The 23,948-nt window shown below is 34.9% G+C and overlaps 1 protein-coding gene and 1 long non-coding RNA gene across 2 annotated transcripts in view; one reads left to right on the plus strand and one right to left on the minus strand.

The window, feature by feature from the left end:
* Positions 1 to 23,948, minus strand: part of LOC138136729 (G-protein coupled receptor dmsr-1-like) — a 79,472-nt gene that overhangs the window by 27,986 nt on the left and 27,538 nt on the right. Inside the window, exon 2 of the mRNA XM_069056009.1 lies at positions 21,894 to 22,492. Coding sequence (XP_068912110.1) covers positions 21,894 to 22,438 — 545 coding nt within the window. The 5' untranslated portion in view covers positions 22,439 to 22,492. The remainder of the gene's footprint in view (positions 1 to 21,893; positions 22,493 to 23,948) is intronic.
* Positions 4,604 to 5,120, plus strand: LOC138136730 (uncharacterized). Its single transcript, XR_011161409.1, has 2 exons — positions 4,604 to 4,927; positions 4,985 to 5,120. It is a non-coding gene; the product is annotated as an uncharacterized lncRNA (long non-coding RNA).

Below are 23,948 nucleotides of genomic sequence, written 5' to 3' on the forward strand. Positions count from 1 at the left end.
CCAACACAGATCCTTGAGGCACACCAGAGGAGCAATCAAAAACATTAGAACGGTGTCCATGAACACTAACAAACTGTTTACGACCACTCAGGTAAGAATACAAAAAATTTACAAAGTTAGAAGAGCAACCTAATGTCTCCAGTTTTCTGACAAGGATTTCATGGTCCAGCCTATCAAAAGCTTTTGAAAAATCAGTATTATCACATCAGTTTGGAGGCCCAGATCCATTGAATTAGCTACATACTGTGTGAAAGTACATAAATTGGATATCGTTGACCTACCTCTCACAAAGCCATGTTGTGACTCTGAGATATAACTTTTAAAATGAAAAGACAAGTTATCTGATATTATGAATTCAAATACTTAGAAAAATTACTACAGATCGAAACAGGCCGATAATTTTCAATACAACTGCGATCACCCTTCTTAAAAACCGGCACAACCCTTGCAGTTTTCCAAATTGCAGGAAACGCATTAGTCTTCAAACACAAGTTGAAAATCACTACCAAAGGAGAAACGAAAGCCTCAACACATTCACGGATTAGAAATGATGGGATCATATCAGGACCAGCTGTGAATTTCAACTTAAGTTTGGATATTGCATTCAAAACATCTTGTTCGTTAACAGCAATTAAGAAGAAGATGTACTCCATTCTTCAACAGATGACTCTATGACTGAAGCTTTTTCACAATAAGCAGACTCAAAATAATTAGCAAAAGCTCCCGTAATCTCATCAGCGCCAGAAACTTCCGCTCCCGAAAAAGTCATATTAAGAGGAATACCAGTACCGTTCTGTTTGAATTTGACGAATTGCCAGAACTTATTAGGATCTCTCTTTATGTCAGCCTCAGCTTTAGCAACGTATTGATCATACTGCCTTTTAATATCACCTTTAATATCTCGACGTAACATTCTAAATTTCTCCAGATCACACAGTTTGCCAGATACCCTAAATTTCTTCAATATTCTGTGTTTCAACTTAATTTTATTAATAAGCTCATACGAAAATCAAGGCGGATAATTATGCCTACTTTTTCTTTTCTTTGGAACAATTAAGTCAAACAGCCCAACTAACTTATTGTAGAAACCATGGCATGCCAAATCGACATCCTCATAGCTCTCAAGAAAAGACCAATCTATAAGAAGAAGTTCGTTACGCATCATCTCCATATCAACTGCCCTAAAATTAAAATTATCACCATCATCAACACCATAAATGAACTTCCTTATCTTGATTCTAACGTCAATGGATACCAAAAGAGATGGATGATGAGGATCCTCAGGGACAAGACCCTCCTCACCCCTGGTCACACTACAATGTAAATTTGACAGAACCAAATCGAGTAGCCGATCATTATCATTAGTAATAGAGTTATGCTGCTGAATAGATAACTCACTTAAAATATGAAAAATCGGAACTGCATTACCCCGTAGTTGATCTAAATTCAAAAAGGTAATGTATTCAGTGACATTAAAATCACCCAAGAAAATTATTTTAGAACCATGCAGAAACCGCAAGGAAAGGAAAGCATAAGAAAATTCATGATATCTATGTCTAGTCAGACCAGGAGGAATATATACAAGACAAATGTAGATAGTGGAGTTGACATTATGAATCTTAACACAAATGAAATCAATTTCCGGTAAATTATCAAAGGCTAAATCTACATCCATCAGCTTCACTGACAATGTAGATCTAACAGCCAGAGCAACACCACCACCTCTGGACTGAAAAGTTCTACTAAAATTACGATCCTTTCTGAACACAATATAATCAGAGGAAAACAATTCGGTAGATAATACATCGTCTTTTAACCATGTTTCCGTCACAGCAACCACGTCAACATCAAGAACAGATACAGCATTATAAAATTGCACCAATTTGGTGTTAAGGCCACGTACATTTTGATAAAATATTGATAAAGTATCTATTATTTTATCACACTGATTGGAAGAAAGATTAGTTAGTCACTTATTAGAGCTATCACCAGCCACAGAGTGCTGTCCATCAGAAATTTTGCTCACAGGCAGCTCAGTTGTGATGCCAAACAGATTTTCTTTGAACTTCGCTGTGGCAAGTTTAAAAGCAAAACATTTCTCATGCTCAAATGTTGCATGATTACAGTCAATATCTAATTTTTGCGACATGCGAATGTTCTTACAGTTTCGGCATTTGGGATTAGTTTCATTATCAGCACCTACGCAAGCATTTTCTTCATGAGATTTACCACAAAAAGGGCACAATGGATTGTTCTTACAAAATTTAGCACTATGGTTAAAACCGTGGCATCTGTAACACCTAGTCACGGAGACCGCGTCGTAAACAGAGCAACTACTCAAACCAACGAGCACATGGCCACATTCAAGCAAACATTTATATGTATCCAAATCAACCGAAATTTCAGCTTGAAATATTTTACCGTTTTTCTTTATAGCCCAAAATCTATGCAAATTGACGACAGAACCATCAGTGATTACACTCGGATTTTGTTTCCTGAAGTAGTCAAGAAATTCGGAATTACCAATATCCTCAGATATGCCCACAATTCTAAGACGAGGCAGAACCGGAGCCAACTTCTTAATGTCATATTTAGCTGACAATTTCGTTTCAGCAACTTTTATAAGTTTATCTCCATCTTCACTCCCAGAACAACCAATAATTAACCCACCATTTGAAGCCACCTTTACTCTAGTAATGTCAATGTTTTCATGCAATGGATTAATTGATTTCAAGATTTCAGACTTCGTCTGTGTTACAAACTGTTTAGCAGATTTGGGCTTGAAGATGACATTGTTTTCAGAAGACTGTTTAACCTTAGCAGCAAAAGACGTCGATGGTTGTAGCTCATGTGGTATTGCAGCAGATTTCTGCAATTTAAAAATTTCATCTCGAAGGGGCTGTATAGCATTATTAACAATATTCCTAACATACTTCAAAAACACATTATCTTCTAAAGGAACAGTCGGATCAATCGGAAACAAAGGAGAGCACTGAAAAACGCTATCACAATTCAAACACAATAACTTCAAATGAGAAGATCTTCTGTGAATGCGAAGCAGGAGTTGAGCCTCTTCAGGGGCAACATCCATACAGTTGATGTGTGAGTGAGACTTACAAAGATCACATCTAATGCCTGTACTTTCTTCCACCTCCATTTTACACCCAGGACACGCAGATTTCAAAACATCCTTAGGATTATCCGCAACTAAAGGAGGTTTCTTACGAACCATGATACTGGATAGTCTGGCAACCTTAAAGCTAGCGAGGTGCTTAAACTAGCAACACCCTTCCAAACGGAACAGACTATTCGTACAAAATTATTATAACAAGTTATAATAGCGCCAGCAAGAATTAACACACAGCCAGTCACTTATCGCGCACTAGCTGATAAATTGAAGCACAAAAACAATTGTTATTATTGAAAAAATTAAAGCGAAAACTTCAATTCAAATACAATAAATAGTAAAAGCCTACCTTCAATTCATTTATCAAGCACAATTCAACAATTAAATCGCACTTAAATAACTTAAAAGAAGAATTAATAACAGAGAACAGAACGCAAACGACAGACCAGGCTGTGTTGCCAAATCTCAATGTTATGCTAGGTTGTATCATCTGCTCTTTTTTAGGTTATTTTAATCGTGGAAATATCAGGAGCTGTGCAAAGACACAAATAAACCAAAATGTCTGTTGATGACATTCAGGAATTATTACGAGATATTTCTCTTTTTGATCGGTGAAAAATTAACCAAAATTAACCTAATTCACATGTGTATGTTTTATATAGATGATAGATCGATAATGGGGATCTTTCTTATCGACTCCTTCTCATGCGGCTGTCTCATTTGAAATTGGCGGAAATTTCAAACTGGATGAAAATTCTGTACTAATAGTGGCCGTTCCTGACACAAAATCAAACTTCAACCGCATCCAATCCTGATTTTGTAAGATTACACCGGAAATATGCAGATAGATATGTTGTAATTGTGATAATAAATAAATATAAAAATGATTTTTACTTTTACGACCGTCGTCAAGGCAACGGCTGCGAAATTCAATTTCGCGGCCTGTTGTACGCACGCGAAGTGCTCATTTCGCGTGCGGTTGCACACAAAAATGTTTATTTTAACGAGTCCTACTGGTGATTAAATTTATTACGTGGACACCCTGTATAGAGGTCGTGCAAAAACCATGTTGCCTGTGAAATGTAATTTGGGTTGCTTGTTAGCCTCGTACTCTTGTGTGAACACCTGTATATCAATAAAGTGAAACAACAATTTAAAAACCGCCTATCCTTAGTTGGACCTTAAAAAAAGTGAGAGCAACTTCCAAAATGTTCGTTCGAAGTTTCGAAAACGAGTAGTCTATTGTTATTTTATTACATTTGTTGGAAGAAGATTTTTAGGTTTTTAAAACGTGCATGAAGGTATTTATTTTGTTTGTTTTTTTAGTTTGTTGATATCAAAATTCTTTAGTTGATATGAATACATATGTGTAAATTTAGCCATGTAAGTATTATTTTCTCATTGAAGAATTTTTGTGGTATATGGTAAAGGAGCATAAATCAAATTTTGATAATTGATCCAAATTTCCATATTTAAAGAAATGAAGATAGCTTGCGTTGCACGGAAACAGAAAGCAACTTGAAGAAAATTCCAACGAATGATCGTTATGGCAAATCAGCTAGCAGTATCCACACGATTATGATAATGATACAAATCCTTGTATAATTCAAGTTTTCGATTTGTTTTTTATTACTTTTATAATTTTAATGATACGTGTTTTGCTGCTAGCTTAGTGAATGTTATCGGATCTCAAGTTACAATATTCCACAATAAAAGCTCTCCGAAAAAATAGCGGCTCACAGTTCCTCATCATGAAGTGGTTGGTGTTGCTCCTATTGGTCGTCGTTGCCATTCCATATGGTAATAAGGCATCACGCTTTTTATCTTTGCGTTTTTTAATTTTTAAATCTCTTACAGGCCAGTCATCGTACAGTTTTAGAAAGAATCTTCGCTTACGTCCATTTTATAAAGGGTAATAAATTTCATTCTCGAGATTAAAAGGTTCATTTTAGCCCTTGAGCATATGATTACCATTAAACACTATTAAACAACATTTATTTTTATTATTTACTCATTACTCATTAACTAATTATGAAAGGTATTACATATTAATACGCTTGCTCCCCATTTCAAAACATGTTGTTATTCTCCCTGTCAGCGCATTGTACTACTCGTAAATACTGTGTGAACTGCGGTGCTGAGTGCTGGACACTGTAGCCAAGCGTTTAACGCACCACTTTGCATTCGAGAAGTATCAGGTTCGAATCCCACTTCTGGGTGGATTTTTTTCGTGGGTTTTCTTTCCCACACCACCAAATCTTAATATGTGTAAAAAGGCCATATCGCATATCCCAGACAAGTGGAATGCCGAGTCAAATCTCTCCATCTACTACTTGCCGCCATACTTTTCCCTTTCCCTACCCAGGGACCCATCATAGATTCCTATCCATGTGGCTGATTTGGCAAGGAATGCCTCAGCAGATCGCCTTCCCAAAGGAGGAAATGACAGAATGTTTCTTTATCCCTTTTTTTGGGTGAGGCTGCGACATACGTTAACAAACGCAAACATCGGAACACTTGACCACAAATTGTTTTGAACTATCGAGACAACGATTTCTGTTAATCTGATTTTATGACCACCCGACAAGAAAAATCGTGTTTACTGCCTGCATCGAAATAATTCTTAACAACGACAGTCTATTTTTGATTCATTTGCTTGAAAAGAAGGATGCTCATGCGCAAAATAAAGAATTTCCGGTTAAGAACTTCAGAGGAAAACTTCAACTGACATGACGTGTAGTATTAAATTTGAACGTCTATAACTTGTAGTTACAATTGTTGAAGAATTCCAATGCTTATCCGACTATAGTAAAGATAAATTTAGTCGCTACCAGAGTTTCTATCTTATTAATAAATTATATAGCAAAAATGTTCATTTTAGCAATAGACAATTGCAAAGAAGGGGCTAGAATCATAAGCAAATTTTACGTGTGAGAACATTTTTTCAGAATTTAATAGATTACAATTTTTTTTTCTTACGAAGACACTAATCTTGAGAACACCACAATTACAAAAGAGGACATATTGGAAACAATTAGTGAATTGAAAAATCGAAAGTCGCCAGGTCTTGCTGGTCCAACAACTGTGAAAGCTGTTGAACAAAATAATAAGAAATAGAAAAATACCTACAAATTGAAAAGAAAGCCTAATAGTGCCAATATAAAAATAAAATTAAAGAAAAAAGAAAATTATTGAGGATTTATATCTATATGAGTAAATTCCGTCGCGAACAATTTACATCAATAATAATGAACAGGAAACTGCAGATTGCCACAACTATAGCGGAAGAATAACAAGGATTTAGGCAAAATAGAAGCACACCAAATGCCAGTTTTACACTGAGACAACTTCTTGAGGGTGTGAAGAATAGAAATAGACCGAAATCCTCATCTACGATACATTTATTTACTTTGTTTCTCATTATTTAATTTAATATTTTAAATTTGTTGCTAAATAATAGGTTGTTATTATATCATTAAGAGTAGAAGTGTCTCTTTTTGTGCTAAGCCCAGAGATTGAAGACCGAAACGCAGTTGAGGTCGACAACTGGGCGAAGCACAAAAAGAGCTTCTACTCTGAATAATATACACTATTTTATCTTCAAGCGGATCACAAAAAAAAAGTCGAACAAGAACTTACTTATTTATTTTCTTTTCCTGCAGTTACAATCTTCAAATTTTAAGGTACTAGTAATTTCTACTTCCCTTGTTATTGGTACTTGAAGTTTCGATAATATTAGTAAAGTCTACAATGCTATCCATTCTATCCGATGTACAATCGCGGCCATCCAAAAGTGAACGATAGCTTGCGAAAATTTCCGTATTTTTCGTTAGATTAAATCAGGCTGTATTCATTGACGTTCGTGCAGCAGGCGTTACTATTTTAATAATAAAAAGTTGTAATAAATAATTTTTAATAAAAATGATACTGAGAAGTAATTGATACATTATTAAAGTGAAAGTAAACTTTAGTAAAGAAACCTTTTCAACACCTATTCGTATTGGCCTCTCAAGCCTGTTTTCTTGCCAACGCCTCTTTATATTGAAGATGCAAGTCTTACTGCAATGTAATTCTCTAGCCACAGCAGCCAAAGACCAATTTTCTTCTAGCTTTGCAATAGCCCTAGCTGTCGGAATCGGAGTGAGATGTGGCATTTAAAAAAAATAGTTTAAATAATTTTTTTATCGCTAGTGTCAAACTTTGACATTTTAGGACGCCTATGATTTAAAGTAAAAATCAAACTATAAAAAAAACGTTCACTTTTGGATGGCCGCGATAGTACTTTCTGCAAATTTCCACGTCAAACTTTCCCAAAATGGAAAATAATCGCGATTTGTAATTTTTAGTATCCTGAACTTTTAATACGATAGCAAAGCCCTAATCTTCGATCTCTCGTTGTCAAATTGGTGATTTCACTGCATCGAAAGCGGTCACACTTAGTGACAAGTAAGACACCTACTTAACCTACAATAATAATTTATAATTCTTCCTCTGGCAAATTCAGAAATTTTACCTATGTAATCAGAAACTTTGCATCAGGAGCAATTATGTAGAAATCATACACTTTTCGCCCGGGACTGTGGTTGGATTAGATCTACATTGAGTTTGCCGCGATCTACATCAATTTTGGAGCTGTTGCTCGCACTGCATTTCGTTTTCTAACAGTTGTTACCACCGGGGCTTCTGGTGGTCAAGCTAGGACCACTGTGGGTACCGGTGATGGGTGCGATGTCTCTTATCGTTCCCGGCTCGGGGACACTGACGCGGTTGAAAAGTCGTGCACTTACTTGTTAGAGGAAAATCAGTTAGGTATAACCATGGAGGTAGTATTAACAGGAGGGAGCACTATTTGAAAAAAGCGGAAATGCCGCGTAAATGCGCAGTGCTATAAAGTGGTATGTACTAAATACAGAGCGCACCATGTGCCTTTCCAGTGGCGTGGTAAAATTGGTATTTTTCGCTCTCTTTGCAATTCTTCTGAATTACAAAAAGTTCAAAAATAACAACAAAAACAATAAAACAACACCCAAACACGAAGAAAATTCATACCAAAACCACTCACACGTAAAGCCGAAAGTAAAATAACTGAAATGCCCAAATTCCCCAAATTACTCTTGTTGAGCACGCCACTGGAAAGATTCAAGCAGTGGGCCAACAGTGTCATTAACGCTGGCGGCTAGTTTAAGAAGAGTCATAAAGTGGTACTAGAGATTGGCCGACTGGTACCGCATCTAAAGCATTGACGGTATAGGGAATGCTCCCTCCTGTTAATACTACCTCCATGGGTATAACGAATACAAGACAAGGCCGATTTGCGGACGGTGGTGGCAATTTACGTAAGTTGGGACCGTTCAGTCAACAACTAAAAAAACTTCCGTCACTGTCATTTCCCTTTCGCCCACTTTCTTTATTTATTTATTTTATTTTTTTAAATCAAAACCGATCAAATCATCTCGGTCCGGAAGTAACACAGTACACTGTTCAGATGTTCGCTAAATACAACAAACGTTATCAAAACGTAAATAGCAAACGGTTACAACTTGCAACTGTTTACCTTTTAACACTGATGGGCAATCTTGCAATATTTTTGACATTTGTTTGACATCTGATCTGACATCCACAGAGACGCCCACAAGTCCCAAGTCTTTAATCACAGTCGAATCGGTTAAATAATGGATATTAATTTCGTTATTTTGGTTTTTGAGAGGCTTTATCTTAATGGGGATAATTTATTAATTAAATATTTCGTGTAATTGATAAATAAATCGTGACAAATACTTCGAATGATCTTACATTTGACCCAGACGAGCCGCCTGTGGGACACTTCTACTCCCAGGACTTGAAGTATTGGGTGATTGAAAATGATTGTGGCCAAGTATGGCAACTATGTACGAAAATTTATATGGCAACTGTGTGGGTAGGGTAGAGATGATATTTTTTTGACAGTTCATAGTCGCGCAATTTTGAAAACTGTCAAATCAATGTGTAATGATATCAAAAAAATCAAATGCACGCTTATGAAATGTCATACAGATGACAACTCTACCTCAAATAACCTGCAAATTATTCTCGACTATATTAATTTTTTTTAGAACATCAGTTTTTCTTTTATTCCGTTATTATGTTTTTTTACTAACAATGAAATTTCTCCAAGGCGTAAAATATCATATTAAGCACAAACAGCAATTACATTTTATGTTATAAAAAATCCCTTTTCTTAGATCTGAGTGGAAAATGAAATTCAATTGTTGGAATTTATGTGTATCTATCATTTGTTTTCAATTCGTCAAAAAAAAAAGTAGAATGTCTTTCGAAGTGGAGGTGGATGGGAGCAGAGTATTCACATGACAGTTACACCAAATTATGTACACCTGTGGACACATTCATGTCCTTTGAAGAAACTTTGGAGGAGCATTCCAAGATTTTTTTTCTCAAAGAAATGAGACAACTGGAGTAATTATCTATAAATGTAGGGATGGATGATGAAACTCTAAAATTCTAAAACAATACTACAGGGTGATTCATATAGTTTCATAAATATTTTAACCAGTGGCAGATTCCGGTCTCAAAAGGCTCTTGACAATAACATTTTGAGCCATACATCAAAAATTGGCAAACATTACCATATCGATTTTTTCACTATTAGTAAATGCCATTCTTAGGTTATTAACATAGATCTATATTGTTTTAAAATGATCAACTCTTGGTGTTAGTTGTTACGTAGAATTCCTCCGAGAAGTTATTTTTCACTACTCTACGATGCGGTAGCTTTTTGTAAATTTTTCTATCGCAATTTGCTGTCTCCTCCTTCCGTGGGTTTCTGGGTGTGACGAGTCTTCAAAGAGTGCACCTGCAGACCAATGTATCTTTGTGTGGGGAGTCCCGATTTTATTTTTATTTCCATATTTGGACTACTGAAGTGATTCCCTACAATGCTCTGAATTTGGAATTCGCGAATGTTGCCACACACTGTACGTTATATTCAATAAAAAAGTGGCTTGGAACTCCCAGAAGAATTATTTTTTCCATGATCATTGGATTTTAGTAGTTTTTGGCTCACTGAAAATAGTTGGCAAAGATGGCAATTGAATCACTAGTGAGGAAATAATATTTTCTCACTAGTGAGCAAAGCGAATGTTTTGAGAGTTTGTGGATAGAGGGCACCAAATGTGTTGTACTGAAAGTTTTTTTAATCTGTTTTTAAAATACTTTCTAACTAAAGCGTGTCTTATTTTTGACTTATTTAAATTTGTAATCTGTTATTTAGATTTCTGAAATTGCTTGAGGTAAACTTCTGGAAAAATTCATGCATTATGTGTTGGTATCACTGATTAAACGAAAATCAGTAAATCAATTACAAACACGCAACGTAACCTCTCTTGTTTGGAATTTTGTTGATCCACGTTTTGTTGTGAAAAACTGTTTGCGTGAGTTCTCGTTGGACTAATTTTGTAGAAGTTATTGTTTCATTTATTTTAACAGTTATGGAAAATAGTGATGCATATAGATAAAGATAATGATAGGCACGTACAGTTTACGTTAATATAACCTCATTTTTTACTCTTGTTATGTTTTGTCATTTTGATTTATTTACATTAAAAAATAGTGATTTGCGGCATAATAAGGGGTAGGCAGCAGGTGAAAGCTCACTGCAATTAACTCAAAATTCAAAAAGTGACAAAAAAAATGGTGCCCCAATTTTCGATTCCGCGACTCTATTTTATGATCATGGTACGGTTCGGTCCTCGCCTTCGGCTCAGACGCCCAACTTCCGTACTCGTAATTAAATGCACTACTTTGCTCACTTGTATTGAAAATAGCAAAATAATTATGATTTTTAACGAATTTGTCTAACAATAATGACAATATTTGCTTTCTTTCATTTTTTAAAATGAAATCTAAAGTACAATAAACTGTAAATCAGTTAATGATGCAATCAAATTTCTTATTTTTTGTAAGATGAGTTTATTCAGTAGGAGAATCTAAATGACACAATTTTCATCACTGTTCAGTTGGTTTTACTGATGTAGATGATGTACAAAATCATTCTTTTTACTTTGCAGTTTTTATTGTGTGTCATTTTTCAAAACATCTCGTGCAGAACACTGGTTACAACTTCTAAAATTGTGTTTCTTTTTAAAACACATTATCTAGAAGCCCTTTGTGGTTAGGCAACTAGTTAATCACATCCATTTTTTTTACATTGTGTAGGTACACCGTACAAAGTGCTCAAAAAGAAAACAAATGAGAGCAGGAGTTGTAAATTATTATCAGTCATGTCGTAGCGAAATCCTATGCAAATAAACATTCACTGCATAGGCGTCGACAATTTGTGGTCTCAAATGCTACTTTATAAGTAATGATTTCTCTACTGAATAAAATAACTGTAAATCTACGATTTTGTACACTTTTGAAAAACGTTGCAAAAGTACGAGCTAACAATTATTATTTATTACTCTTTGCGTAAGACATCATTGGTCATTACACTTTGTGTGTGCATTGTTCTGCTTGAATTTCAGAAACGAAATATAAATATATACAAAAGATTACAAAGGAGCTTTCGATGTTGGAAACAAATTGGCTGTTCAGCGATGATAACAGCAGAAGACGATAATACTCACTCAGGTGCCAAATGAGACTAATGGCAGATAAAAAAAAGTATTTGCGTGGGATACCGAATTGAGAAAAGTACGATTTAGATTTAGAACTGTTAAGCTCCATAAAAATGTTTTAAAATATTCGAAACTAACTACAGTGTCAGACTTGACAACAAAAAAAAATCGTATTTTTATAATAATAAATAATAATACACTGACCGGCACAAAAAACGATTCATTATGATTTCTTTAATAACTGATCTTGAAATTATATTTGTGCTTCTTTTTCTTTATTATAGTTAAATTGGGATATTTTCAATGATCGGGAGTGCTATGGTCACCATGGCAACCGAATTGTTTTGTTTAAATAAATTACATATTAGAAAATTTGCGCTACTTCCATGTTGTGTTTTTGTCGGTTGATTTACGTGTTAAAAGATTTAATTTAACAATACGAGATACTAATTCAAAATGCAATTTTTAATAACATACATTTTTTTCTTAAAAATTAGTTTACTTTTTCATTAAAATTTTATTTGCTGTGTTTAATGTTTTGTTTGTCGGATATTCTTTGGCAAAGAATAACTTAAAAATAACGCTTATCAATACAACATGATATCAAAAAAATTTTCCTAAGACAATGAATTACTTAATTAAATGTACACTGACCGGGCCAAAAAACGACTCACTTTGAATGTAGCCTAAGGGAGTCCGTTTCGGCTCAGGGACGCGAGGGTCGCGGGTTCGATTCCGACCCAGGGCGAAATAAAAAAAAAAAAAAGGCTATATTCTGTCTCGTGATTCGGAAGTCACGTTAAGCCATTGGTCCCGGTCTATTGAGTTGGTCATCATGCCCCTCATAGATTTGTAAACCAGTCCTAGACTGTGTAACAAATTTTTTTTTTTTTTTATTTTATTAAAAATTTGTAAACCAGTCCTAGACTGTGTAACAAATTTTTAATAAAATAATAATAATAATAAAATTCAAAGTGAGTCGTTTTTTGGCCCGGTCAGTGTACATTTTTAAAATATTGTAAAATATTGTCTCTGTAGGAAAATTATACAGGTGTTTTTTAAATGCTGGTACAAAAAAAACTGGATCGTATGGAGATTATACAGAGTCCAGAAAACCATAATTTTTAAATCTAAAATGGTAGAGATAAACTAACCTTGTCCATGCACATTCTACAACAATAGTAAACAATCAATTAAACCACAGCAACCCGATAATGCTAGGAACAAAAATCCAATAAAATTATTATTATTGCTTGACAACCGCAATTACGTTTTTAATTGCATTTAATTTAGCAGCGTACTGACAATTTCAACCAACATTTAATTTATTTTTATCTCGAAAACGAAAATACTTTTATTGGATTATTTTGTGTGTATAAGTTCTACTCATCCTCACCTATTACCATGTAATGACCCAGTTTAAAATTTAAATTTTGATTGCCGGTACCGCCACGAAAGCGCGCCAAATGTGAAGGTACTAGCGGCTAGATTAGGAACTAAGGGATGGGGTTGGTGATCCTGGGGAGTTGGCAACAAGGAGAGCGGAAATATAGCGGGGGTGAAGCGGTCTCTCGCGCGCGTGGTTGAAGGGGGTAGAGCACTTTTGTTTGGTTTTTCGAAATGAACACACCGTGCGAAGAGCCATCCATATTCCAAAATTTGTAAGTTAAATCTGAATCAATTACACTACCGTCCCGAGTAGATATTTAGGGTCTCCATGAGGAACCCGACGTTTTAATTCACCCCGGGTAATTTGTCCCACGTTCGTTCTCTTTTTGTGTTTTTTTGGAACCAGGACCACGTGGTAAGGGTATATTGTAAATATCATTTTGTTGCATGCTGTTTCTTTCGGGAAGCGCCCATTTGTTAATTTTAAGCGTTATCCCAAAGTTTTCCCCGGGAGGTTCATTTTCTTTAACACTCTGGTAATTTCAAAAATTAGTCGCCATTTTGTTTTGCTTTGACTAACATTTTCTAACGGCACTCGACCAGCCAGCGATTATTGTACTATTTGTGCCATTTAAAGGTTTTTTATTTTATCGTTATTTAACTTTGCGCTTTGTTCTCTTTTATTTGCTCATTGTTTAATGTTGCGTTTTGCTTTGCTTATTTTATCATTGTTAAATGTGGCGATTTGTTTTGCTAAATTTTCTCATCGTTTAATGTTACTCTTTGTTCGATTGAATTAAACTCTGGTTTTTCTTTGTGTTGTTGCTAGATTTCGGAAAAGTTAAAGTTAAAATGTTACAAGTACGATCACATGGGGGCTAGGTGGCATTCAGGAGGTCAGGGGGTTGTTTAGTCAAATTTCCGTGGGGGCGACGGTTATGTAGGACCGTATAACGGAGGCGGACCAAGTCCTGCTGTACGCGGCTCTGAGATGTTTACGTGAAGCCCCCGTCGCAGTTATAGGGACCTCGGGAGTTTGTCGGTAAACGGTTGGTTGGGGAAGGTGGAACAAGTTCTGCTCTACGCGATTCTGAGAAGCTCATCCTACAACCCCGAACGCTTAAATCACTCGGAATTGGTCGGTAAACAGTAGTCCGACACGCGATACCCCGAGTACCTGTAAATGTCGCTTGCTTTCAAGACGATTCAGATTATTTTTCTGAGTCCCCTCGCAGCCGAAAGTTTGTTACCTCCAGCTCTAAGCTCCCGTTGGCGTACCTTGACCGAGTAGTTACAAATTAAATTAAAGATTGTTTTTGCCATTAATCGAATTGTAAATTATGAGTAATACCTGGGATACGGTTTTTGAAGAGGGTTTTTCATCCGTCCCTGTCTGTAATAACTGCGTTCTAATTTGTTTACTTGTTTTGCAAGCTTTAACCTGTCATTTTGTCTGTCATGTACCCGTTTTCTGATGTTTTAAATGTTGCTGCATTCATCTTGTCGTTCATCTTTGTAATGTACTCAACTAGTTAATTTCTTGTACTCCGTTAAACTTTATTTCTGTCTTTTTGGATTCGTTTCATTTTTTTCCATCAAAGTTATTACAGGCATTTTTAATAAAAGGTATTTTGCGTCCCTCACATGTGTGTTTTATTTGCGGCACTCTTCCAACTGGAACCCTCATCGTTTGCATTCCGAATCTTTTTCCACCAAAAGAAAAACACAACGTAGGGCTCCTCCGCTTCGATGACGATCACGACCACATTTGTTACCGTTTTGCGCAGGTTCGAATATTTGGCGGGAAAAGTAATGTATTCAGATCATTACAACCAGTTTTTTTCTTCACTTGTATTTAAAAAAACATCCTGTATACAGTGGTACGGAGTTACATACATGACAATATTGGGTGATATTAATAAAAATAAGCAAATGCTTCCAAGCATTTGCTACTTAGCATTAGCATTTGCTTTAAAGTAAAAGCTTTTGCTTCTAGCAATTGCTTGCTTTGGTATTAATAAAGAAATCCTCTTGACGAAAGCATATGCTAGTGACTTGACAAGTAATTGCTTGCCGTTCAACGCGGGGCGCCAGGAAAATGTATCCAAAGTGGTGCATTGTCTATAATTTTTCCCGTGACAAATTTTACAACATTCGATACAATTGGTTGACTTACTTCCTTACTTATGAGTTCAGCTACCCCAATCTGAAATCCTATAAATAGTTTAACACTATTTATTACTCTATGAATAATTGAAAAGAGATTAATTTAAATATATTAATAACATAATTACATAAACATTTTTGTTTTATAATACAAAAATTTCCGATAATATTGCGGAATCTGGAAAAGTGCCCCGAATGCTTGCAGCGTTTCCACGTTGAATGGCAAGGGAAATCCTCTCGAAAAGGAATTTCTTTGATTTTGAATCGCCTGATTCCGCGATAAGTCGGTTTCCGATGACATTAATGAAATCGATGGCTTCTTTGCACCAAGGGCCTAAGGTTTCAAATGCTAAACCTTTAAACACGTAGTTTGACGAAATGATTGAACTATATTTGCTATGTTTGCGTTTGCAAGCCATTTCAGCGGCAGAACCTGAGACTTCAGATGATTTCAATACGTAACTGTCTGCAAGTGTGTCTACAACAGTAACGTCCCAAACCAAAGGTTGACCTTTAATCCACGGTACTAAAGTCATCCCATCTGGGCGTTTTCCGTCATCCCGAGACAGTCCGTTTGGTTCTAAAGTTGAATTCACATGAATTGAAGTTAAAGACCGGTTGATAATGGAATTAATTTCAGTGTGTCTTGAAAATCTACCACTGCTTTTGAAACAACTTAGACCGTGGGTGCCAATTTCGTCAACTTTCGCATTGCATTTGCAAATATGAGGTGTACAAAGATTACAACCCAATCTTAAACCAATACAAACTTGGAAGGAAGTGTTATCTAAAAGAGTACCAATATTAGGAGAAAGTATTGCATGTAACCAAGATCCTGATTCTCTGCATTGCAAAGCCTTAAAACGAGCCAAGTCTCTAGGTGAATTAAAGATTAAGTCATTGCCAATTATTCCTTTGATATTAATATTATCCCAATTCTTCTGAAATTGTGGGATTGTTGGTATTTCGTTCTCATTTGCTACACCCCAGACTGCTAAAGCTTCATCATAATGGTGAATATTAAGCTCATTATCCTTTGAGTTTAGTAATAAAGAAACAAGCTTTTTAACCCCATTAATTGAAGATAGGAAAGCAGGGAGGCAAATATCGGAAATGCGACGAATTCCCAGACCACCAAATCTAATCGGTAAAGTGGACTGACGCCATTGTAAATCAGTTAAACGTAAATTAAGTATTCTCTCTAAACAAGACTTTAAAGAAGAATCAATTGAATTAACATAATTAGAAAATTTCCAAAATGGAGTTGTTCTTAATAAAAAATTAAATTTTGATATGAAAAGACAGTTTTTGATTAAAGTATAAACCACGTGTCTGTTAAGGAGTTCAGCTTTGTTTAAAAGATTTTCAACAGTAATTATAGTTTTTTCGACAGTGTTTTTGAAACCTTGGTCAAAGATTGGAGAGCCTAAAAGAGATAAACTTTCTCGGTCACAGATTTTAATGCCTGGTGCTAAATTTTGAAATTTCTTTATGACTTTTAAATCTGTGTCTCCAGAACAGCAAAAGATCTCGCATTTGTTAAAGTTTAATTCAAGGCCAATTTCCTGAGATAAATTGATAACTTTCTTAAAGTCGGATAAAACTACTTCTGGATAATCAGCTAAGGTTCCATCATCTAAATACCATATATTCATTTGAGAATCCAAAGATAAAATAATTGGTTGAATGGCAAGACTAAAAATCATGGGACCGCAGGGATCTCCTTGCTGGGCTCCAACAGAAGAAGAAATTAAATAATTACCGAAAAATAAAGTTGAAGGATTTCTATAGCATTGATAAAGATAAGGGTACAGAAGTGGGGTATGACATTGGACTTCTTTCAGAATACAATCCCGTTCGACTGAGTTAAAGGCATTTTTGAAATCTAATTTAAGAAGAACTTTGCCACGGTTTTGATCGTTATTAACAAAGGTTCGTGTGGTATGAACTGCTGCTTCACATCCTAGTTTAGTTGCAACTCCGAGTTGGTGTGGAGATAAATATGAATTTACAATATTTCGACTTTGAAAACAGGCTAGCTTTGAGGTCAATCTTCGCAAACAGTTTCCGATAGCGATCGGTCTAAGTCCTCCATCTTTCTTGTTAAGGGCACATAAAGACGCACCATACAATAAATGGCAGATTTCTGAAGGAAGTTGCCCAGATAATAAAAAATTGCACAGTTTGGTTAAAGCTCTTAGTGCCCTCTGACCTGCTTCACCCGCTGACAAAGATATGATATCTTTCAAGTATTGTGGTCTCATGCCATCTAAACCTGGTGAAGAACCGGCAGGAAATGAATTGATAGCTTCTCGAACGTTTTGCTCATTGACTATTAAACTAATGTCTCCTGGTTTGGAAGGGTCTGGGAAAAAAAGTTCGCGAGATGGTGAAGGATGTTTTTTTTTAAGTTCTTCGGCAACAACTTCGTTGAATGAAGCTAATGAGTCATCCGAGGACAATAATTTAACAGCTCCTCTGATATCAAAATCGGCTACTTTTGCTTCTACTTTCTTAGCTAATGATAAATTTATACGTTTCTTAGAACCAGTTCGTATTTGAGGTACTTCAAAATTAGAAAGATTTTCTTTTATATGCTTATTCAACGACTTATCAGATTTCTCTGCTACATTGAAAGCTCTATACGAAAAAAGCAAAAGATTCTCAAAGGATGATAATGATTTGGTCGAAAGACAATTATTAATAATGGAACTTAATTTATCCGCAGCTAAATGTCTACAAGCTTTCGGCAATCTTCTAATAGTTGGTAACTGAAGTTTCAAATTAATTAGCAATTTTGTTATTGATTCGGTTGAAGAAGTAGAAGAAGTTGATAGATTATTATCGACATGATACTTATCTACGTGAATTTTCAATCTGTTGTTATCCTTAAATGATTTTCCAGGACATAGAGTACAACGTAATCGTTGAGATCCATCAGGTTGACTATCTTCTGATCCGGATTGTTTCTCATAATCCATGGAAGTAGGTGGAGTTTGATTGATTGTTTCATTTTTCCTTCTTGTTTTATCACTTTTTGAGGAAAATGATTCACACAAAACAGATTGGCCCATTATTCCATGGATTCTTGTTCTATGAATTTTAAGACCCTTTTCATTTTTAAAGTTCCTGTTGCACTCTTCACATTGAAAAACTAATTTATCTTCAGAAATTGTATTGTGACATTTCTTGACATTTCCGAATTTTTGGTCAAGATTTATATTAACGTTCGAAGGACCTGCGTCGGTTAAATCTTTGTCACTAATTTTCAAGTGGGTAGTTCGTAAACGAAATCTTGAGTCTTGAGGATATTTAAATTCAAAAAAACTATCATTTTCGTCAAGAGAAATATCAGATGATGTTGACATAGGCATGGCATACTTTTTTGAATAATTTAATTTTTTATACCTGGATCAGCCACATATCGCAACAATATTTTTATTTTCATCACCGAAGATAAAGCACCACCAACGTCATTCCCAAGAAAATCAGCAATCCACTGAACACTTTTATTTCGGAAATGAAACAATTTTACATCATCTTCTCTTGTAATGGTATTGTCTTTCCTTTCCTTGTAAAATTTACGGTTTCTTGGCACTTGGAACATACTTTTATGGTGCTTTAACAGCCGATTTATAACTACTAGTACGACACGAAGAAGAATGTCATTTATCCTAGCAATTGCTTACTATTTCAAGTAAATGCTAATCTTTATTAATAGTAAAAGAAGCAAATCCTAATATCGTCAAGCAAATGCTTTCTAAAACGAGCAAAAGCATTTGCTAGCCAGGTCTCACTAGCATTTACTACACTTTTATTAATATCACTTAAAGCAATTGCTTATAAAATAGCTAGCAAAAGCATTTGCTAGCTTTTATTAATACTGCCCAATGTAATCGTATTTCCAAACCGACTGAGCGAACAAGAGCAACAACGCGTTCTTTTTGAACGCTTGAGTGGTGTGGACGGATTCGTAAGAGAGCAAATATCAAATAACATTTCATCAAATACTTTTATCCTTTAGAAGGCTATGCATTTTTTTTGTGCGAAATTGTCATGCATGACAAGTTTCACGGATTTTCATTACTTTTTCTTAAGCTCTTTTTATTGAATCTGAGACTTGATATTTTCTGATCTCATTTGTTTGATGACAAGAGCTGAAGACATTCCCTTCAAATAAAACTCCCGTCGTCCAACTTTTTGTAATAGCAACAACACAAAAATGGGCGGAAAGCGTCCTCAAATACTGGATGGTCGAAGCAAACAAAAGAAATTAAGTGAAGGAGTCTAGCGAAGGGTATAAAGTGATTTCTTGTCTGCATGATTAATCCAAAAGTTTAACTAATTATAAAAAATTGAAGTGTATTCAACGTGATAACACTTTCAAATATTATCGAAGTTTGTCCACACACTCATTGCAACATCTTACAGAAACTACATTGCTAATATTGAAAACTCTTTATCAACGAAACCTAAAAAGTTTTAGGCTTTTAAACAAAACAGAAAAGGTAACTCACGAAATGTATCGTGCGTTCAAATGAAAACCTGGCCTGTGGAGGCGGTAAAAAAGTGAACCATTTGGAACAGTGTAAAGTTTGAATTTCCCGCCATTTGACATGATTTAACCGGCACGTACTTGAGCATGTTTGTTTTTAGCAAAGGGTGCCCTTAGATATTTGCTTTGAGAATGAGACTCGCTAGTTATTCTATTTTTAATGTAAAACATTGCAAAGAAAGAAAAAAACAGGAAGTTTTTTTGTTTATAAATTTTAGGTTAGCTGTCAACATGCTTTCATTACAACTGTCAATTTACACTTTAAAAAAGTAAAAATATTTAAAAAATTCTATGTCAAAAAATAAAATGACATTTAATTTTTGAGGGACAATTGTTTTTAGTCTTCTACGTTGTCCCACAACCTCGTAGGTAAAAGTTCCGTACATTTTAAAAATACACCCTGTTTATCATATTTTATAAAACGTACACCAATGCGGTTTCCTTGTTTTAAAGCGTATTTCCCAGAGGTTATTCGCATTGGCGTACATTTTATAAAATACGATATACACGGTGTATTTTTAAAATATGCCGAAATTTTACCTACAAAGTTGTGGGACAACGTAGAAGACTAAAAGCAATTAAAAAAAATTGTAGCTCAAAAAATAAATGTCATTTTATTTTTTGACAGAATTTTTTAAATATTTTTTCCGAGTTCTACATTAAGCCAGTAGCTCGTGGTTAAAGTTTGGTCACGCATTTCGATAACACTCTGTATATCGTTACTCAAATGAACAGAAAACGTTTATGATAAAAAATTATTTGCGAAGAAATGGAAGAAATACTTAGCTTTATATGTATTTACAATTTGAACTTTGGAAATAATTTGAAAATTTGTCAAATTTAGAGCTTTGAGAATAAATTTATAAAACTGAAGTTCACCAGATGATTTCTGATGAAACATGCAAATAATTTGCTTTGATATTTAAATTACAGAAAAACTTAAATTCATAAAGCTGAATTCCAAATATACATGTCACAGACCCCCTCTTTGCCATTTTGAAGAGCTTTATGATTATAAATCATGCGAAGTTAGTTTATTCCGGGAACAATATCAATGTAAAGTTCTATTATAACTTTACCTCTCAGTCCACAGATTTCATCACTGAACCAATTAACAGCTACTTTTCAGCCGTCAATATTTTTAATTTGAATTTACCGAAACGGAAAATGCAAATTAACTGATATCGGAAAAACTTAAATGAATTAAACTCTTCTTCCTGGTTCAAAAGGAACGATATAATTGAGTAGTCTACGTTTAGAACGTCATTACAAAATTGAAATAAACCAGTTTTAATCAAGGAATAAATAATACTCCGTTGACAGATCGGTTTTTCGAGTATGTTAAATTTGACTGAATTTGAATGATGAAATAGAAACCTAGTTTTAGTATTTGTTCATCATGGCATGCTGCTAATTTAGAACTGTATTATTTAAAATTATATAGAACGTAAAAAAATTGTAGTAGAGGTGTTGGATTCTCTCATGGACTGCGACCTTGTAAATATCCGCGCGAAGGCGGAGCGATAAATCAGTGAATAATCTGTAAATGAAAACTGAAAACATCGACGACTTTACATGCAAATAAACGACAGAGAGACAACACTACCGTAACGAATGACGATGTTTTCCGGTCGGTTTGTAGCGCCTACTTGAGACCGATATTCGTAGTTCGCACAGATATGGCCCATAGCCCATGAAAAAATCCAACATCTCTACAGAAGTACATATTACATATCTATAAATTGGTTATCGACTTTGCTTGCTTTGTTTGACATTTTATTTCACTGTTTAGTCCTCGTACGTGGCAAGGGAACGATATTTGTCTATATTACTTTCGAAGAACAAACCTATCTAACACTGAAGGAATTTTGAAAATGAGTTCAGTGGTTCTCGAGTTTATCCAGAACAAATAAATATACAAATATACAAAGTTTAGAATAACCCAGTGTGAGATACCTACAGATAAATATTAAATATAATGTTTCCATATTTAGTAGTTTTGAAAAGACGAATAAAATGAAAAAATCGTAAAGCGACAACTTACCTTAGGGCCAAGTACCTCCACACGGCTAACGTAAGATTGAGACATACAGACGTGGTGTGAAGAATCTGCGTGATGTGAACGTGGAACAGCATATAAATCGCCCCTCGATAGGGAAAATCCAAAGTTTTGGGCAGGGCCATATAATAGTAATAAACGTAAGGGATGTATTCCACCATCAGCAATATGTCAGCCACTGCCAGCGCCGTTAAAATGCGATTAATCGGAGCACACACTGTGTCCTTCCTCGTTAAGACGATAATGTTCAAGACATTGGCGATCGTTCCAAACACACATACAAATATTGCGAAATACGAATGGTAATGATTGGCATAAGTCTCAGCAAAGTTTCTTAATTGGCCACCACAATTCTCCTCGCTTTGGCTGGACTCTGCAAAATTGCTGGCATTACGTTTATGTTTCAACACAGAGAGCAGATTCTGAAGAACTTGTAAGTCGTTTTCGGTGAGGTTGTATGTGTCGTTGGAATCACTCAGAGAATTGACTGCTTGGAATAATTTTAAATTGTGGGAGCCTAGTACAGCCATGGTGTCTTTTTCAGGTCTTGGAATGTAAAAGGTTCTGGATGTTGCTTGAGTTGTCTGAAACAACAACAAATCTGTTTTATTTAATTACGTTACCTCCATGCCATCTTCCAAGTAAATTTTTATTGTGTCAAGGAGGAACTTTTCCACGTAAAGAATGACTCTGAAAACCTGTAAAAACGTTTCATTGAAAATAAAACAATGGAACCAATCCTAATGGTGTCCACCAACATTTTAAATCAGGGAATAAACATGTATTTTTTAAACTGAAATTAATTCATTTTGAACACAATTTTGCTAATTTTGATAAGAAGCAATGTTGCCCTAGGCGCTCTTGTATTTCATCGATATGAAAATTTTCCTTGAAAGCATTAAAATGTTCATATTTCTTCTTTTACGAAAAAAGTCGGATTAATTACCACTTGTTTTGTAATAATTATTGTTTACATTTACAGTAAACGTCTGTAAAATTTTCCGAAAGCGAAAAGTTGTTTTCTGGCTTCATAATAGCACATCGTTGACGTTTTTTTTGACATTTCCGCGAAAAATTTGGTTACCAGTGGCGTCGCGTTTGACAATACAGCTGGTAAATTACCCATTCTTACGAATGGAAAAATGTTTCAATATCTCACATCAGACACGAATTTGTTACAATTTGAGGTAGGAATTTCAAATGATTTAGCTAGTTTACTTCACAGCCGCTCATCATCGGAGATAATAATTACACCGACGCTCCTCAGCGGAGATAATAAATAACTTCACGGACGCTGGACAGTTTGTTAGATGCCATGACAACGAAGTGACACTTTAGCATTATCAATGCAGCAGTATAATGTCATCATTTACGGACGTTTGAAGAAAAAATTATTACGAAATAAAAAAGAAATGCATGGGAAGATTTCGGCCATGAAATTGAAAAAAATAGCAAAGTATTATATAGAAAAATCAATTGACACGGTAAAAAACAAGATATCAATTTTATAGAAAATAAGAATGGACATCAAGTGAACAAATTATAGGCAAATGGCAATAACATTAATACAAAGCTAAATAGAAAAATAGAAGTGGAAACAGAAACTGATAAACAACAAATCTTTCATGAAAAGATAATAACGAAATTGCAGTTGATGAAGTAGAACAAGCATTAGGTAAGAAAAGTCAAAAATGGTAATAAAGCAGCTGGGCGGGATAATATAAAAGCGGAATTAATAAAGTACATGGGGATACCGGAATAAAATGACTACACAAAATAATTAATGCAGCTAGTATTAAATTTACCTCCCATGGTATTTCAACTAAGAAACTTGAATTGATTTATTGTGATTTACAGCCAGCATATTTGCTCTTTGCTTTTGTATAGAAGTAATTTATTTGGAAGCTTCCTCTATTAAGAACTCACTGCGGGATGATTTGAATGATATTGTAATATGTCGAGAATTATATTGAAGTGACTCTACTCGTATCATTCACAAACATTTCGATCAATATCATCCCGTCAATCAACAATTCATCA

Source organism: Tenebrio molitor, chromosome 8 (assembly GCF_963966145.1).
Source record: "Tenebrio molitor chromosome 8, icTenMoli1.1, whole genome shotgun sequence".
Taxonomy (NCBI): domain Eukaryota; kingdom Metazoa; phylum Arthropoda; class Insecta; order Coleoptera; family Tenebrionidae; genus Tenebrio; species Tenebrio molitor.